General features: G+C 39.0%; 1 protein-coding gene across 2 annotated transcripts in view; it reads left to right on the forward strand.

The window, feature by feature from the left end:
- LOC146136795 (F-BAR and double SH3 domains protein 2-like) overlaps positions 1 to 19,970 on the forward strand; it is a 49,831-nt gene that overhangs the window by 12,980 nt on the left and 16,881 nt on the right. The window contains exons 1-8 of one of the 2 annotated variants that reach the window (XM_083396022.1): positions 8,248 to 8,938; positions 12,993 to 13,090; positions 13,564 to 13,609; positions 13,738 to 13,814; positions 14,597 to 14,741; positions 14,923 to 15,059; positions 15,438 to 15,501; positions 18,344 to 18,472. In XM_083396022.1, coding sequence (XP_083252148.1) covers positions 8,381 to 8,938; positions 12,993 to 13,090; positions 13,564 to 13,609; positions 13,738 to 13,814; positions 14,597 to 14,741; positions 14,923 to 15,059; positions 15,438 to 15,501; positions 18,344 to 18,472 — 1,254 coding nt within the window. In that variant the 5' untranslated portion in view covers positions 8,248 to 8,380. Of the gene's footprint in view, positions 1 to 8,247; positions 8,939 to 12,992; positions 13,091 to 13,563; positions 13,610 to 13,737; positions 13,815 to 14,596; positions 14,742 to 14,922; positions 15,060 to 15,437; positions 15,502 to 18,343; positions 18,473 to 19,970 lie in introns of those variants that run through there. The other variant, XM_083396023.1, reaches the window with a different exon arrangement.

Genomic DNA, 19,970 nt, shown 5'->3' on the forward strand with positions numbered 1-19,970 from the left:
CCGAATTTGAAACCGGCATTATTTGTTTCGGGTGCGGTGTTTACTCTGCTGGGTATGTCGGCTTAGGAAATGGCGGTTTTCAGCACGCGAGATCTATTGTTGCGGCAGCGATAATGGATAGGTATTCAGGATCGCGAAAATCCGCTATGTTTGTGAATATACGGCCGCCAATTGCTACATAGAGAAATGTGCCAGTGTATTATTTGGCCTTGCCCCGTGTGTGCCTTTATCGGTTGTCTTTAGTGGTTAGGCTTTCTACACGAAAACGTTTATGTTCGCAGCAACTGGTGATTTGTCAAGAATTATTTGGTTGAACTGTTTATTTCAGCTGTTGGATGACAGTGAGCACGAGCGATTATCACTTTAAAAAGGTAAATGCCACATTTTTGCCGGTTATTTAGAATTAAATAGCAATGTTTGACTTGGGCAATTTAAATACGCGTGTTTGATATGCCATCATTTCTAATCGACAGCCTTTGCGCAATTAATAATTACCATTTCGTCGGAAATCAAGAGTTGGATTGAATTATGCGGATTCGTTGAGTTACGTTTTGTTGAAATCAGATAACGGAGCCATGTTTTAAAAATATAACATTTTCTTTTATTCTTGACTTCAAAGAATAAAATCTATACCCTACATCGTAAGCAGATCAATATTGTTTGGTGGCACTTGGTCGGTATTTATCGCTATAACACCGAAAATGCAAAAAAAAAAACATTTTCTAAAAGCTTCAGCCTACGACCGACAAGTGACCCTAATAAATAGATCCAGACTGGCAAAGAATACTTTCTATACGATCGATTCACTTGCGTCATGTCGTTTGGTGCGCATGTCCTCAAGTGCGTCATCCAGAAAAGTGGGACACATTTTGAACAGGCTTTGTAGATTAACTCGCCTTGGTCGCTTGATTTTCGATAATCTCTAGAGCGGAATCCGCTATGTCTTGCAGGACCAGCTCCTATCGCCAGAGGTACAGGGGATTTTATCGAAGTGGGGCACTTCCGGACAGATTTGTGGGGTTCTGAAGAAAAGCAGAAAACGTTCAGTTGACAGTCGACAGTGCGCGCAAATTCAAATCAGAAATTTAGATATGTTTCAACCTTTATGTTAATATTGCGATAGAGGTGCGATACAACCTACTTCAGACAGGACGAGGGAAATTAAAATTGTTTGGAGTTTTGAAAAACGTTTTATTTGTTTTTTTAAAACGAATACCGTGTCCAAATAATAAGAATATCAAAGCCTATACGGAAGTAGGTATTACTTTGAACGTTTCGGATAGCGCTTTGTTCGTTTTCAACATAATCGTTTTGAGTTATTTGAAACGTTCGACGTGATACCTACTTCTATCTGCGCTTTAATATTCTTATTACGTTTTACTACAACCTCAAACCATTATGTTCTTAAGTGTACAACGTCTGTCATGTCAGCATTTGCCAAATCGCAGGTGGCAAATTCCAGTTTCGAAGTTAACTATGTGGCGGAAGGCATGTTTATCATTAATACTAGTCGCTAAACAAGTCAATACGCATTAAAATAAATGGTTTTATTGGTATCTTAATCTATTGGCATTGTAGCACATAGTTTCGCAACGCATCAGACGCTACACTTAACGCGTTATTTAGGCCTACAAACCCTAAAAGCACCTGCCGAGTCTTTCTAGCCAGAAAATTTGCGTTTTCCAACACTTGGTGGATTCAAGGATCTTTGACTTCATCAAAATTAGAAAAAAAATGACACGAGAAGGGCTAAAAGTAACAACTATCCCATCTAGAACATCGTTGACCGAGCAGTGACCTTGCGTTTGGTGACATCGTTTAAATTGTAAAACGAGACTTATATGAGCAAGGTAACGCCTATCGAGGCCTGCGCAGAAGGTGACGGCTTACTTAGGCGACGCGGCCGAAAACCCAGCTGCCGTCCAAACGCCAGACATCAAAGCCAGAAAAAAACGCGCACGCGCTAACTCGGCAAGAACGCAGTCCACCGCAAAGTAGGGTAATGCACGCCCCGGTGCCAAATGCTGTCGTCTGATGCGCGTATACAGCGCCGCTGAAACGAATGAAAGCGCTCGGGCGAATTAGGGCCGTAATGGGGCGGATGTAATAAGGGGACTCGAATCGGCGTTCTGTCTGCTGCGATTTTCGACGTGGCTGTTTCGGCGCCCCCTTTGCATTAGAGATTAGAGCCTTCGATACACGTTCGAGGTCGTGCCATCTGCGCTTTTGCCTCGGTATTATCTCGTCGTTGCCGCTTTAATTGTTTGCCTAATTGGTGTAGGGACAGTCAAAGGCTGTACGTTGACGAAATGTCATAGGCTACTGCACATGTGCAACGTTTGCCTGCATCGAAACTTGGAAAAACCCGACACTAAAGCATATATTACTGGTTGTGGAGGACTTTTAGGCTTTTAGGCTGGCTTTGACGATAGGCAAGGTTATTTGCTAGGATTGTGCGTCTCTTCGATATTTAACGTGTTTTAACGCCCATGAATACGTGTACCGAACAATTATAAATATTCTTTAGACTTTCCTGTCTGGGTCGAAGTCAGTCATTAACAAGTTTTAGTCATTTAAAAACAAATAAGGCATCATCAGTCTCTCAGTTCGAATGATTCAATATATTTCTATTTTAAATAACTAGAACTTAGAAATGACTGGCTTTGACCAAGACAGGACAGTCTGAAGAATATTTTCTCCCATTTAAAGTCATTGTCGCCATTTACGTCAAAGGGCGAGGAGATATCGTCATATTTCACTCATTCAGTGTGCCAACGAACAATTATATTATAGTTATAGTATTTTTGGCAAAAAACATGGTTTCAAATCCGGTTGCGCGTTCTGTTATAGCGCTGTGCGATTTACCACCGCGCAATTTGAGCTTTTAAAAATACTCGTTGTAAATTTGCAAGCAGAAGGGCCCACCCGCTGTCAAATTATGTCGCGGTCGCCCTAGAGTCAAGCCGCGCGAAAACACATTCCCGGGCCAAATGAGATGCGCCGCGCCTTGCGCTGTTTTTGTCGTGACCCCAAAGGGCGGGGTCAAAGGGCTATCGGGGTTCATTCGATTTTCAGATGCCATTCCTCAGGCGCCGGGGCTCGTCGCCTTCAGAGATCATTCTAATGCGTTTGCTGCTGACCAGAAAGATATGCTCCCCGCTAGGAAATTCGATTGCCCGAGATGCTTATTGACTCTGAGTGAGACAGATTATGCTGCAGCGATATTGACTTCTTGTTTGGTGGAATTTGGCGACCGTTGAATTTATGAGTAGTGCGAGCTTTGAGTAGATATGCGCACCTTTTTTTAATATCCCAGTATAGTTAATGATCAGCTTAGGATATGTGAAGTAAGTTGTTAACGTTACAAGATCAGTTGACAAAGAGAAGTGATTTTCAAATTATTGGCCGCGTTACACCCTAGTGTGTCTTGAGAGATTATAGTTTGCCACGACAAACATTTGTAATTTTTGGAAAAAAAGTTTGTAATTTTGGAATGAAACTAAATTGTGGTACTATTACGCAATCAGCCAAGCATGCGCGAATATATACAGTCGACAAGGCAAATTTTAAAGCGGTCGTGAAAGCATTTTTAGAGGGTGGATAAAACCAATAAGCACGTTTAAACAACGGGGCCAGCATTTTCGGGTCGGTGGTGCAAAAAGCCCATTGTAAGCCAACTGTCTCCGCCAATAGGCTATACAGCACGACGAAACTAACTTGCAAATTCTACATCGGCCGCGCCGACAAGTCTGATAACCCATCACAACGATCACTTACATTGGCAAGGCTTGTGGCCGCCCTTTGCTTGGAATTGTAAGCCTCGTTGGTTGACTGCTGACCCTACTGTTCTGCTGTTCTGACACAGGACGTAGTTGGGTATTGATAGTGGTAGATTGACAAAGCTGATACAGTATTGGTAGCGCTCCCACGACCATCAAAGGGACGATCAAATGGGGTAGAGGTAGAGCATCTTAATGTCGTTTTTTGGCCATTGGTATTCGGTTAAAAGTTTGCATATATAAAAAAAAACAGGCAATTAAAAAAAGTTTGTCTATATAAAAAACAGACGAAAACCCATGAGTGCAAACTGGTTGGTTTTCTAATCGGAATTGTTGATAGGCTAAGGCGCTATAGGTTTACAATATCAATAAACGTCTGCCTAAAAATCTAAACAAAAACTGCTCTAACTTAAAGTTAAAATTGAAAACCGAATTCGCGTTGAAAACCGAAAACGGGAAAAGGGAAAAACTTTATGAATCGGGTTTGGGTCAATTTTTTCCGAACCGTAACCGAACCTGAACCGATTTTTATAAGATTTTAAGGAGCCGAACCGGAACTGAACCGAATAATTTGAAAGTACCAAGTTACGCCATGTTCGAAATTTTATGAAAAAAATATGAATATTGAATAAAAAAAACGTTCATTTTTTATTTTTTAGATATTTCAATATTGAGTTGCTGTTTTTTTAATAATTCACGGAACTTGAATTAAATGACTTACAATTCAAAGATTATTCTCTACATTTATCGACCCACATTTAGAGATTTAACGCAAATTATATTGTATCTGAACCGGAACTTTATGAACCGGTTTGGAATAACGATGTTCGAACAAGAGCCGAACCGGAACTTTTAAATTACTCCGAACCGAAACCGAACCGGATTCCGAAAAAATCCTTGAACCCTAACCGAACCTGAACCGGAAAAGTCAAACGGTTCGACTCCCTGCTTTCTACAAACCAACTATTTTATAACTTGACAATTGCGCTTTATATATCGCAAATGGATAGGTTAACATCCCTGTAATATTAGTTTTGTTCTTCACAGTTTGACGTATTTGTAACACAAGTAGGTTATTTTCCAAAAAAAGTTGCGCGGCACATAGTTTGAGAATCACTGCTCTTACGCATTCAGATCAAACAGTCGTGGCTCTGTTTGTCAAAGCTTTTAATTGCAGGCAAACATCCGTGTATGCATTGCACTAAACCCGCAAAATAAAACTTCGCACCTAACTGCAAATTGCGTTTGTCTGTGGACACGGCCCCAGCAATAGAGCATTCGATATCGAGACTGACTGAAGTGTGTTATCGACGAAACAGATTGAAGACGTAATACGAATATACGTACGACAATTAGTGCGTTTTTTGTTATTTATGACGGACGGTCTTTAACATTAGCCTATACATTTTATTTGGGTTTTAGTCAGAAGGCTCGCGCCACTTTGACAGAGTTAAGTATCAAATATCATTTTTTTTTAAGATTTAAACTCTGATTAGACCACAGTATTGCTTATCATTTGCGATGCTTTTAATACATCCACTATTTAGTTTATAACGCACCTTTTTTGGAAGCATAAAAAGTCAATGAGTTTGTATTTCCGTCAAGTTTCGTTGTTGTAGATGAGCAATGTATGCCGGGCCTATAAGTCAAAGTAAAAGTGTTTTTAACCTTAATACCGACACCGGTACATCAAGTTTGCAACACCGGAATAGTAAGTTGATTTTTGTCCGTTATTGGCTAAACGTCGGCCCTAAATAAATCCCCTTTGGAAAACATCAAAAAATGTACCGCTGAAAATTTTTATCTTTTTATTAGACGCCTGTTATTTTAATTATATCTAAATTATTCAGTGCTTTCTTAAGCATTAGTTGAAATCTATAAAAATGCACAGAATAACTGCAAGTCGTTTAAGGTAATTTTTTGTCGGTTTGAAAGTGATAAGGTGCGAAAATAGAGCTGAAAAAATGGGCAATGGAGGCGCCGCCGTACAAGCTAGCAAGCAAGGTATAAAAAGGCGAAAAACGCGTGGTGGCAAAGAAAAGACTGGCGTTTATTAAACCGGCCTCTGGCCTCAGCGGCAATCAGTCAAGACAGAAAAAGAGAGGTTAGCAGGAGACAAGTAGCCATGGCCGCAAGGTCGAACGCCCTGACCGCACAAAACAAGTGGCCACGCTGGGTGCGTTGTTGTTCGCGTGAGACGAACCCACGCATCCGAGTCTCTCCATTTCGCCCTGGCCAGGATGCCACAATTGACGCGCGGCAATTTCGCCCTTCGAGCTGGTTCGGCCAAATAAGCGGCCGCGCAACAAAGTTGCAATTTCCGTAGCGAAGCAGCTCGTGCTGCGCTTGTTGGTTGACGTATACGGTTACTGTGTATTACGTGTGTTGTGCTGTTGGAAAGGATTGTAGTTCGCCAGGGCCACCGAGTGGAGATCGGTCGTTTAGATCAGTGTTTCTTAATCAGGTTAATGGTTCGCCCTAGGGTGAATAAAATTTTCGCAGGGTTGAACCAACCAAAAGGGGTGAATAAGGGTGAACCGTCAGAAATGGATGGTAGCTTGCGAAACAACCTAAGTCATTTTGTGCTGTTATATATAGACGAGATAGTTTCATCATATCATGAGACAATAAAGGGTGAATGAAATCTGGAGATAGATGCTAGGGGTGAACCAAACTAAAAAAAAATTAAGAAGCACTGGTTTAGATGCAGTGGGAAAGCCACCGTTCGAAACAGCTAAATATTAGCGGTCCTAATAATTTTTGAGTGTTTGGTAGCGTTTGACAGTCATTACCTCGTTGCAGATTTTTAGTGCAAGTTTAAGTATACGCTTTCTAGCAAAACTTGGCTTTTAGTAAAAAATATAACATAAACCGTTAAACGCCAATTTTTTTTTAAAATGCCCTTAAACCTTAGGATTATCAACATAGGCACCCTTTTGTGCAATGCACGCATTTGTGCCTGTATAAGTTATTTATGCGTCATATAAAGGAGAATTATATTTGACAAACCATGATAATAATCAGAAGAGAAAAATTTCCGCTTTGTACGTCAGGAATTTGCCGAATTTTAGAGAGGCGTACAAACGAGAAATGCTGCCTAAGTTTCTGTGTTACCGGCAAAATTATCCCTTTCTAAATCGTAAAACATGTGTTAAATTAAAAAATGTTATGCAAAAGTAATTGCGAAATGCGTCAGAAAAAAGTTTTACAAAGTCTAACAAACAATTAAGATTTTTGAACATATATATCTTTACAATATCTGGAAATCCTAATTGATTTTGAGTAATGGTATTTTGCAGTTTAACGCACTTTCATCGTGTCCATGTTAGGTTTTCAGTACATTACAGTACATAAAGACAATTGATCACGAACAGGGCTGTTATTGACGTTGTTAAAAGCGACACAGCCGAATTTTTTTTATTTGGTGTTATATAAGGGTCAGTTTTTGCACGTTTTTGATAAGACCGTGCTGTCGGCGAAATCAACGTATCTAAATCGCAATCTGATTTTTCTTTCTCCCTATGTCGGACCTATCTTCTGGTTTTTACAACATTTGCAAAAATATTTTTGCATATTTGACAACGTTCGATCGAAACAGTTAAACTAGAGCCTTCTTGGTGCAGCAGTTTAACTGTAGGGTCTATTTATAAATGGTACGTGACATGTTGCAAGTTTAACTTTTAGGGTCTGATGCGGACCAGATTTTCATTACGTAATTTCCTTTGATTTATTCTTATGCGACCACAATTCTTAGAGAAAGTTCAACGGGTTGTAGTTTGTGGGGAAAAGGGCGCACTTTGATTGAACCGAATCTTCTGCTTAGCTTAAAAAAAGGAATGTTGTACTGGTTAACCCGAGTATGATATTGGTACAGTGGAGAAAAAATCGTGCTATGTATTCAGGTGCGGCAAAAAAATAATATGTATTCAATTAATGCGTAATCCATTTCAAACAGGATCGGAATATAGTTATGTACAGTTAAGTATTTAAATAAGCAAATACTGTAGTTGTTTATGTAGTGTAACTTTATGCGACATTTGGATTAAACACACGAGCATTATTTCTACGTAGTCAATAGACTATCGATTATGGATTGGTTTGCCGTATTTATTGTAGGCTGAATGAAATCTGTTGGCGAAATTCGATTTAAAGTCGCCTAGATTTGAATTTAATGTGGGTGTCACGCATGCATCTGTAGAAGCTAAATCTTGCATATTATTGCACATAGTACATCGGTATGATAGGGAGAAACTGTCTTTGAAGGTTCACCTATACTCCAGAGTTTGGGTTATTTCTTTAAAAATTTTGCTGAGCGATCAGACATTTGCACTTGACTGCAATTACGTTCTCGCGTCTAAAGTCTTAATCGATCGTGGGGCAAATGTGTATTGACGTTTTCTCTCCAGGGACCCGGCAGATAAAAGGCTGTATAGGCTCTGTAAACTTTTGAAAAGTCGCTGGTCCGCGCAAATGCAACTTCGCGGTTAAAGTTCTAGGCCCGAGGCGGATCAGCAAAGCATTGGTCTTCCCGAAAAACAACTGGCTTGCCGGGGAAGCGAGCGAACGTGTGCGACGGCGCACCTACCTATACAACCAAAGCCATGGTCTACGACAGGGAAAGCATCGAGCTACCAAAAAAGGAGACGAAACGCCGGCAGCGCGTGCTGAGGAAACAATCCACTTTCAGTGCGCTGCCGAGCGCTTTCGTACAACGCAAGGCAGACAGGACAGCGTCAGCACCTTCCGCCAGCGGTTGCGCCCTTAGAACCAAGTCGTCGCCGGCCAACCTGGACAGCTGCCGAGTGGACTCAATCAGATCGGCGCCGCCCGCTACCTGCTTTGAATCGAGGGTGGAACAACAGCGCGTCCGCGATTCCCACCCCGACCTGTTACCGTTCTCCATCCTCGACGAAGACTTGGCCGACTTGCGGCAACACGACATGAACCATAACGAGCTGACACGACGCAAAATGGAGGGAAGGACTACTTACGGAAGAAAGAAGGAGCCAAATACAGGCTCTGAAAGACGAAAGAGCGCCGCGGTCGAGCGGAGACCGTCCACCACTCAGGACACGTCGACTGTCCGCGTGTTGCGCAGTGCGCGAACGCGCAGCGTTGCCAGGCGACGCTCGAGCCGTGACGTGCTAAACGCCAGTAAGGTAACGTTCAAAGTTGTTTGTTGTGGTTGTGGTTGGGGCAAGTGTTTCTATTCCGGTAGGGCCCCTGGTGAAGCATTAACGCCGTAAGAAATCTGAGCCGCTTTGACCGGAATACTTGAAGCTTAGCGTAAGGCGATATTTTGTTCGATCGAAGGTAGGAATATATATGCCTTTTACCCCATAAATGCCAGATTACCGAGCGTCAAATTTTGTCAAGTGTTTTGTTCCACAGGAAGCTATTGTATTAGTATTCAAAGCCAGGGAAAAATGTTGTTTATGCTGCTTATTTATGACTCGTCGTAATTCTGAGGGTCATTATCCATGTGGTTGAAAAACAAACGACATTTTTTCCCTGATTTTTTGTAATTATAAATGACGTACTTTTCCATAAACATTCCTAAAAAAACCTTCTCCTTTTACAGCGCTAAGAAAGTTTTGACATCATTGATTTGTAATCATGCTTCATGTGAGCATGACGACACCCTTTGTCTCTATGTGAAGTGGTTGGGTGTGCTATGGGTGTGATTGATGGTTAAATCTAATCCATTATTGTCATCATTGCGAACTAAAAATAGGCTTCGTCATTAACTGTAATGCAGTCTATGCGATAGCCACAGAGTTAATTTCTCTGTTGCTCATTTTAAAATCGGTTTTACAGAATTGAAATGAGAACTATTTTGATTTTGTATGAAACAGTTTACTTCTCTACCAGTTAAATATTAAACAAGTGTAATGTTAACAAGTCACTCAAATAAGTGTTGTTGACTTGTTGGTTATTAGGATTTGAGGCTTTGGTGATAAAAACCAGAACTATACTCATCTGCAGTTCAGCTACAGTAGATTTCAACATATATAACTCGGAAAACGTGTTTTTGTTCAAGCGTAAACCTTGACTATATTGATGATAAAAATCCCGCCAAACTTCTATATTTACCTTTTATTGTCGCCTAATCTTTTAAATCACATTTGATTTATGTCTGACACTAGAAAAGACATCACAATCGCATGTTTTACATTGCATGTTTGTTTGTGATCTGGAAGCCAATGAAAATAGCAACGTAACGGTTTGCCTTAGCATGCAGCCAGCGTAAATAGCCTATAGTCGTGCTGAATGCTGGGCAATATGCAGGACTATGCCCGATTGCGTCGTGTCAAATTAGGCCTGGCAAATTTCCGCGGTTTTCTCAAAGTGTGCAGCCGTTATTTTTGACTCGCGTGTTTTGAATGTTTTTTGTCGAGGAGATGCGCTTCAGCGGTAGTGCAGTGTTATTTGAAGATGTTACGGAATTATACAATCCCCATTTTGGTGTATTTGCTTAAAAAAGGTGTATTTCGCTTAAAAATGACAAGTGGAAAATCCTATTCAGTGTAATGCTGCTATGCTTCGCATTCTCTCCCATAGTGAAAGTACTGTATATGTGTTGTCAAGTACTTACTGGCCAATCACAGCATTGAACAAATTTGCTGTTATCGCTATGTATAATTTGGCTTGTGGCAGCTATAGTTAAGTAAGTACAACCTTGTCTGTAACAGCAACGAACTAACTCCGCTTTCACCTCGTTATTTTCGGTCTACGCGTGTGAAGATATACCCGGGAAAATCTAAATATATGTGATCAGCCTTATAGGAAATGACGTGGCGAAGATACAGCGGCAGTGAATAAACACTTGGCCGCCTTGCTGATGCCTCAAATCAAACAAATAACTGAGTCGCGCAGTTAATGGTTACCGCAGCAGACTTAAGCAGTGTTGTAATGACTAGTGTACTCAAATCACTGTTTTTAAATGACTTGATTTTTCTTTTACCCAACATGACTTGACTTGACTTAAGTCTTTGGGACAAATAACTTGAGTTGGACTTAAGTCATTGTGTCAAATATCTTGGGATTACATTAAATGTTTTTTATGAAAATTTGTTCCAAGTTTTGCAGTTTAAACAATTTGATTGCTCTATATTGCGTTTGTGTTATTTTTTAGTTGAATTGTTGCTTATAATCGGACGAGTTTATCAATTTTAATAGTTTAAAGTTTTATTTTATGTCAATGAGGTGACTTGAAGTTGACTTGCTCTCATAATGACTTGACGGGTGGACTTGACTTTGGCAACCGATGACTAGGGCTTGACTTGTTATATTTGCAAAACACTAGACTGGGACTAAAGCCATCTAGTCTTAGTGCAAGTAGAGGGCCCTAAAATAATACATACTTGGCCTGGAATCCTGGTATGCTGGTCGATATAAATGTGTATATTTAAAAAATGCTTTGTTACAACTAACTGCAATTTTGAGCTCTGGTGTGGAATCCTAACACGCGTTTAAAAAATTATTAGAGCAACGCGCATTATTTAGGTCATAGGGTGCTGGTTGGCGTTTGGGTTTGGGTTTGGGTGGGTTTTAGATGACTGGTTTCGGTAATGTACCTAAAACAAGTGGTAGGATCCGCACTATAAAACCAATTTTCAGTGCAAGTTAGTTAAGTTAAGTCTGGGAAAAATGCATTGGGCTTTAAGTAGTTGAATGCAACCAAGGCAGCGTGCTCTCTTATTTGCTGCATAACCAATAAATTGCATTTTAATTGCGCCTGAACTGCTCCTTTGAAACCCTTGCTACCAATATGCGCCTCGCCAAGGGGTTACCTCATCGCGGCAAAACGCAATTTTCAGCTTACCTATGCCGGCCTCCTAATAAGTGCGTCCGAATTACGTCAAACCCTTTGAAAGGAACAACAATCGCCCAGCGGCGGCGAATTGTTCGAAGCTGGGACCGCGAACGCGCGACCCCGCGACGGCGCATACCGCTCGCGAATACGTCATAATGAGAGCATCGATCGAGCGAGAGAGAGAGAGAGAAAAAATAAAAAGAGAAACAGAGAAAAACTGCCAAGGCTCAGCGTAGTTACTTGGTACCTAGCCTCCGTTACAGATGTTATGGAGCTAATTGAGATTTACGTACCTTCTGTTAAGAGCCGCGTTCGTAAGAAGTTTCAGAGCATGTGCTCGCTTGTTTACGCCGTTGTTTTTGCGAAGTATTGTCTGCTGTGAGTTAGGAATTCGCAGTCACGTGAAAAGAGGCGAACTTAGTTATGCGCTGTAGCACATTTTGCTGTTTTTTAGTACGAAAACTTTGTTGGGTAGTTATGTCGCACCATAGGCAAGAGTGTAGGTGCGGAATTTTTGTGATTATTTAAAGTAAAGAAAGTAGATAAATGTACACGGACACTCTTGCACATTTTTTTTACATTTCAAGTGAGCGATCCACGCTTGGGAGAACACACAGCACTTCACATTCCACCTGACATACAGAATTACACATGTATGCTGTTGAAGTTACGTCGTTAGATAGCATCAGCAGTGCTTTCTTCCAACGTTGATGTCAGTTCTATTTGTTATACCTGCTTACCTTAATAGTCATCGCCGTTGTAGATGTACCTGCTACGTAATGATCAGCGGTAGCACCAGTCATTTCCACTATCTATTCAATGTCGTTTTAGAGCACTGCTGTTTTTCTTACGTTCGTTCAATGCGCTCTTAACTGATCTGTTTGTTTGTTTAGATTTTTATAGCGCCCGCTTTTCTCGCAGTGCAGTATTATTTGTGTGGGAGATAGTATTTTTGAATTCTTACTTTGTGCGTGTGTTGTTCTTTGATTTAACATGAGGGAGCCGCCACCAAGAAAGGTATAATTTAATTGGTAAAGTTAGTAGTTGTGATATTTTGTTTTTTGTTAGTCGTTTTTTTTTGTTTTGGAGAAACACATAAGGTTGTTAAATTGTTTGAACATGAATCTATGCCTAAACCCAATATTAATAATGTCGACTAACACAGTATGTGCCATAAAATATGTGGTATTATTTGAAGAAATGTTAGGTAATAAACAGTTTTTGAAACAGTTTTTGAAACAGTGTTTGAAACAGAGTATTGGTGCGGTACACTGCTAAATATACATGAGTTTAACACATTATGATTCATACATTTATATAAGAAATGCAGAGATTATTGTTGCTTTAAATTTCCAGCAAAATTCCTTTGAATATTATATTCCAAATTTTTTTCTCAGACCAAGCTAACCCAACTTCTCAAGACAACTCAGCTGGAACAGCTTTCGAAGCTCCAAAGCAAGCATCAGCAAGAATGTGAATTGCTGGATGATATAAGGTCAGCCGGGCTTTACACATGCATGGGAAGATTTGAATAGCAAGTGTCTTGCGTAGGCCTACTCATACTGCCATATGATTGTAAACAAATTCGGAAGTTGATGTAACTTCCTGCTAAGTCAAGGCATGCTTTCTCTTTAAAGACCTTTTATGTGGTTGAAATGTTGTTGTAAAGTCATTCATGACAATTTCCCTTGGATCACTTAATGAAGTTTTAAATGTATCATAATCCATCTGCATAATGCAACACCTGATGTTTGGGCTGTACAGTACAGAGGCTGGTCTAAACATTACATTTCACTGTCAGCACATACTAATGCAACAGTAAGCATGCCTAAAATGATTTCTATAAAACACAATGTTACATATATTCCCTACTTAGCATACAAAACAAATTCCAAGGTCAATGCATTATGTAGGACCATTTGTTAAAATTCACAATAAACACCATAAAAATTTATTATCTTCATTTAGAAACTTTGGAAAACAGCGATCAAGTTTGGATAAAGAATATGGACAGGTAATAAATAAAATGTATTTAACATACCAGTACAGTGCCCATTTAGTAAAAGCCAAACATTTCTACATTGTTATTGCATGCCTCTGTAGACATTTATTCATAAAATATACATTTTCGACAACATACAGGCCTTACAAAGATTGGCTCAGCAATTTCAGCGAAAGGAGTTAACCAACACACAGGATGCAGATGATACAGACCAAAAGTAGGTTCATAAATATTGCATGTCCTGTTCGTGTCATAAATTGAAGTGTAGTGTGTTTTATAAGGTTTTCAAAAGTGCTAAAATGTTGAGTACTTGCTTATTGTTGATGGTTTGTAGGGCTTTGCTATGGTAAATTTGTTTGAATTAGTGCTGTAAAAATAATGAAGTATTTATTATTGAACGTTAGTTCTTTAATTTTAGTTAATAATGATTTGTTCAATGATTTATCGATGCAAAGTACAACTTTTAGTCTGAAAGAAGGTCATGTCACCTGCTTAAAGGATACATATTTAGATGTAATGTTGCCTGATATTTTTTTGGTAAAACCAAAGTAAACAATTTTGACTTTCAGCTGTTCTAAGCCTATTTTATCAGCTTTACCGTAAGTTTTGTGTGAAAACTAGTGCTCATAACACCAATATATATATTAAATATTAATTATTATCCACCAGTAGCACTGCACTCTAGCATCATTTATAATTTGTGCTCATTTGCTTTAAACTAATTTACCATGGCTAATAAGCTAGAGGTGATATTTTATCTTGGAATAAAAAAGTTTACTATTTTCTGTGTTCTGTAGCACTTTGTTGTAAGCAATGAACATGTTAATTAATCATATCATGTCCACTGCGCAGTATGGTTTCACAAAGCATGTTAGGCAAATGGTGTTATTAAAAAAAAATTGTAACCATTATTGGATTTAAGCAGTAAAGCTGTATATTTTGTGACAAATTTTCATTGTTTTTATGTGTTGTTGTTTTTAACTTACATCTGTCAAACAGAACCGTCATGTCCGTGTGGAAATCATTACTAGATGCTACAGAAAAAGCTGCCCAAGCCAGAATTGTAGCTTCTGAAAACTACAAAAACAACATTTGCGAAGTGGCAAAAAACTGCCGCAACCAAAAGGATATTCAATTGAAAAAGGTTCACAAAAATGTTTATGTTCAATATAATCAAATATGTGTTATTACCTTTCATATACTGAAGTTTTTTGGTAGATAAATAATTAAAGCTCCAACCAGTAGAATGTAATACTTGTAATCTTGGTAAAGCTTGATTTTTAAGCCAACTGGCAATAGATTAATATTCTTTAATGATTTCACAGTGTCAAGATCTTCTGAACACCCTCCAAAACGAAATTACAGAGACAGTAAAAGACTTGACAAAGGCCAAGAAGAAGTATTATGAGCTCGAGCAGCTTTCTGGTGGTGCTCGAGAAAAGTTTCAAGATGTTACTGAGAGGTCAGTTGTAGTTATATTTTATTGGCTTTTCGATCTTTATTTTAATTTCTAGCAGCTCAAAGTTGGCCTTGTAGAAGAAATTTAACAATTAAAAGAATGATTACCCTTGTAATAAGAATATCAAAGCCCATACAGAAGTAGGTATCATTTTGAACGTTTCGAATAACTCTTTATTCATTTTCAACAAAGAGTTATTCGAAACGTTCAAAATGATACCTACTTCTGTATGGGCTTTGATATTCTTATTACGTCTTACTACAATTACCCTTGTAGTTTGTTCTTTTAATCTTTTTAAATTCTGTTTATAATTTTTATTTTTTAAATTAAACACATAACGGCCGCTGTGCTTTTTAGTTCACATAAATCCTTTTTGTACAGGCTAAAGAAAAACAGAACTGGCATTTTCAAGAACAAATCAGGTCTGGAAAAGACAGTGCAAAAGGTGAGCGACAAGTGTAAATTTTTCATAATTAAAATTTCACCAAACGATCAAATGGTTTCCTGTGTGCCTTTCCCTGTCTTATCAACAACTACTTGTGAGTGCATTGCTATGGCGTAAATCTTCCACATGAATATTTAAAACACCGCATTCCGTTTAATATTCGTTTACGAGATCCGGGCTCCGCGTTAAACTTTAAGAATTGAACGAACTCGTTTAAGGTCCAAGGGCGCTTTCTAAATGTGGTGCATCAAATTTATAGTGTGTTGTAAAAGTGTGGCTTGATGTAGCAAGGTCACTGGTGTCGTTTATCGGTTAATAGCTTTGGCATTTAACTGGCATATGGCCGTGGCTTGGTTGGCATTTTCTTGCCGAAAGGGCTCAAAGGATTAATGTTCTTTTCGGAAAACTCCAGTCAAAATATAAAATGCGTTTGGCTTTCTGTTAATGATATATGCGAACCTATTTAAGCTAGATTTCTGACACGAATTGGCGTCGGAATTCAACTTTCCGCTTAATCATAGTCGTTCTATGAAAAAGACACTTTACACATAGATGGGGTGAGGCTTGCACTACGATCGAAGTATTGTGGGTAATCGTAAATTTTAGAATCAGTTTTAGGATTTGTTGAGCAATTTTATGCCGATTTCAAAGCCAAACCTTGTTAATATAAAACAACAGCACAGGCGTTGTACCTACGGTGGCTTTTCTTGTGAGCTACAACGCTTTATACCCAGGTTTAAATTGCATCTACAATAGTAAAACCTAAAAAAACTGATAATAAATTCATTCACTTTTGTATTCTTTTATTTGACCAAACTATATCCCAAATTAGCCAAAGTAGGTTATGACCTATATCTAAAAGTGCCGTCTAAATGTTTTCTGCTGTGTGCAAAAACTAAAAATATTGAAATTAAATTGGTTGATTTTTTTTAATAATCAAATCACATTCACGCCTAAAGTTCTAGCCTTTCCATATTAGCGCCAGGGCAAAAAAAAACTTTTCAGCGACGGGTTATGTTATCGCAATTTGTACGCTACCCAGCAAGATATAGACATGGAGTCGACCGCTTGTTATGACAAGAAAACTCTTGACGTATCCGTCCTTGAGCTGACAACTATAGATTAAGTGCACGTGCTACTGCTCTGGGCTCTGTTGTGTGTTTTGCGGCGAGAGCCCAAACGCCTAAGGCGAATTCCGTTTACCGCAGTAGCGCCGCTGGTATGTAACGAAGGGGCATTTGTTGCGATGAGGGTCTTTCCAAACGTTTTATATGGGCACCTAGTTATCCCGTTTTACGAGATACGCGATATTCGATTTGTAACAAAGCATTGGGCTTGTGAATAGTGCTTTTTACATTGTAGCAAGGTTTCTGTATATTATGCAGTTTCACTAGGCAAAGATTTTTAAGATTGAACGCCCTTTTTCTGCCAATATTCCGACTTGAACAATCCATTCCTGTCTGAATCCATATATTTTTTAATGAAAACCACAAGTAAAGCCACCTTGGCTACGTATGATTTTCGGCTCCTAATTTTCGTCCCGAATTTTTCATAAAACATTCCACTCAGACTTACGTAACAGTTTGTATCGATCTACCAGGGTTAATATATTGTGAGAAATTTTTAAAAGGATTCCGTATTCTAAACTGTATTTTCCCCAAAATTTTCTGTTTGAAATCCCCCGCATTTAGTTTTGTCACGAGACAAGCTTTAAAGAAATTCCTCTCGTAAAAAGGCACGCCGCTCAAGTTTCGATTAGATCGCTCGTTTCATGACGTCATTCTCAGCGCGATGATTTCACCCGCCTTTTAAAATATTTTCTGTCGTAATGCAACGAACACCATTATCAGCTGATTTCACGCTTTGCCCTTATTTCAATCGCGCACGAGTGTTCTCGTTAGATAGCTTATTTACCCGCGTTCAACAGATCGATAAAAATGTCAATCCCATTAGTGTAATTGATCACCAGTATAGTCGCCAGTGTAAAAGCGGTGCAATAAATGCTAAATACAACTACCAGAATACACACAACTGCTCATTATATGTGCAACATCCAGTTCGGTAGGATTTGTTTATTGTTCATATAATTCCTGCACAGTTCAAGCCCGTTTCACTATGATGATATAGCTAACGTGCGGTAATGTCAGTTTACATTGTCGCGCTGTTCAACCCGAATTTCTTGAGGAAGGCTGTCAAGGCCCCATTAGCCGTGCCACCATTATACTCATTTTTTGTTGTACAATTTGGGAACACAGCTCTACAGAATTTGACTGATGTTTTCAAACAAATTAGAATGTATTCAACGCCAAGGCGTAACAATTTTTCGACTTTTACAACAATAAAGGTAACAAATCGGGACATACAAGTAAAAAAAAAAATTCTCATCAATACAAAAACTGCCCATAATAGCTGCGTTAACAGACTCCAGCCAAAAGACCGAGAAAAGAACAACATCAACGTTGGAATAAATCACTATTTAGAATAAGACCAGATTTGGACTAATACCCAACAGTCGTAGAACCGTCTAAATCGGTCCTAAACAAAGTCGGAATAAGACCTAAATGTTCAAAATCAGGCTAAACAACACTTCACCTAACCCCAAACTCCGCACCTGGATATTGCTGCATATTTTACTTTATTACGTCGTTGGTCTTAGTCTAATATTTTGGTTTTATCGATTTTTCCGCTTAAGGTATTGTTGCTTTTTAGGTCTTATTTTGTGTTCCCGCGGTTACCTTACATTGAAAGCCCGCTTTTTTACTTTTTTTACGCCACAAAATTGTACACGAAAGCACGCACGCCAATTCTCTCTTATACGTAATGCACTTTTTCTTCCTCGCAGTTGGAGCAACGGTGCGAAGAGACCGGCCTCAACTCGACAGTAGCCAGAAACGAGTACATTCTGACCCTGAAATCGGCCAACGCTCACCAGCGGCGATATTACGAGGTCGACATGCCGGAAGCTATGAGGGTAAGAAAGATTCTTTTTTCAACCCGCGCGGATCCTTCTTTTCTTTTTGAATTACGACTGCCTTATTGTGACATCTTGCTGTTGGAAACGACTGCAAATGTGTTTAGAATATTCTAAGAAAATATAAAACGTTTGGTTGGTTATATATCAGGACTATAGGTTCTTTGTAGTCGTTATAACGCCTTCTTAAGCCAACAAACTGTGCTCTTGTTTAAACGTTGTTTTTGATGAAACGTTTGTTCGGCTCTTTAATTAAGCAAGCTTTAAAAGCAGCATTGTGTCAGTAAGTCCAAAAAAGGAACACAGTTTTCTTTTCGTTTTCCAAAATAAACGTTAATCAAGTGTGCATTACCAGACATAAGCAACAGATGACATTTGGTGGTCGTGGTGGCATTAGGACCAAACTATTAACCCACCCAGTTTCGTATCCCCAGATCCTTACACTTACACACACTAAATAGCCTTTAAGTCATTCCAGAACATGGGTAATAAAAATAAGGACAAAAATATTGCAGTGTTACAAAAAACGGCAAGTGGCAGCACAAAATATTTCTTTTCTTTTGCGCATTTCTCTTAACTGATTAGTAGTAAATGGTGTGGAAAATGAATGAAGAGATTCCAAACGTTCAAAATGATACCTACTTCTGTATGGGATTTGATATTCTTATTACGTCAACTAAAATCCCCAACCATGATGCCCCTAAAGATTATTGTCCGTTCTATCAAAATGTTCAGTACAATTATTCGCAATAGAATAGAGCAGGGGTGTCCAACTCAAACATGCCGACGTGCCAATTTTTTATCTTATAACTTCTTCCCGTGCCAAAGTTTAGCAAATATTTTTTTTCGTATATTAAAAGCGTTTTATACAAAAAATAAAAACAGTATAGTGTTATAATATCAGAAGTAATCGCTTGTTTTCGTTTTTGCTGGGATTGTTTTGTATTGTAAATAAACAATGACAATTGGCTGTATAACAAATTTAGCTTTTTTGACAATTGGCTGTATTTCTTGGGGGCTTGCGTGCCATTTTTTATTAGGTCGCGTGCCACATTTGGCAATTGTGCCTCATGTTGGACACCCCTTGAATAAAGCGTTTATGAAATTGCAGTTTAGTACAACAATCTCTATATGCAGTTCATCGCTTTTGTTGGCAAATGAGGCGCAATACAAAAAGCGTATAAATAGAGAATTGTTAAGAGCGTCCCTTTGAAACCACTTTCAATTCATTAAAGATGAATTGTGACCTTTTGGTGGTTTGCTGCTCTATACAAAACATCACTGTGCTTGAAACAAAACTGGTCACAGAGTCAGATATAGAACTACTATATTTGCAGAAGGAATTACCCGAAATAAAGAGACGGCTTTTATATTTCGAATTAGCCATGACACGCTTACTCTTGTGCTATTACTGCGCGCCACTTTGCGTTGGAAATGTCGATTTTAATGATTCGTCATCACATAGATGTGCCCGCCTGACTTTTGAACATATGTTTTG

Source organism: Ascidiella aspersa, chromosome 8 (assembly GCF_963924565.1).
Source record: "Ascidiella aspersa chromosome 8, kaAscAspe10.2, whole genome shotgun sequence".
Classification (NCBI taxonomy): Eukaryota; Metazoa; Chordata; class Ascidiacea; order Phlebobranchia; family Ascidiidae; genus Ascidiella; species Ascidiella aspersa.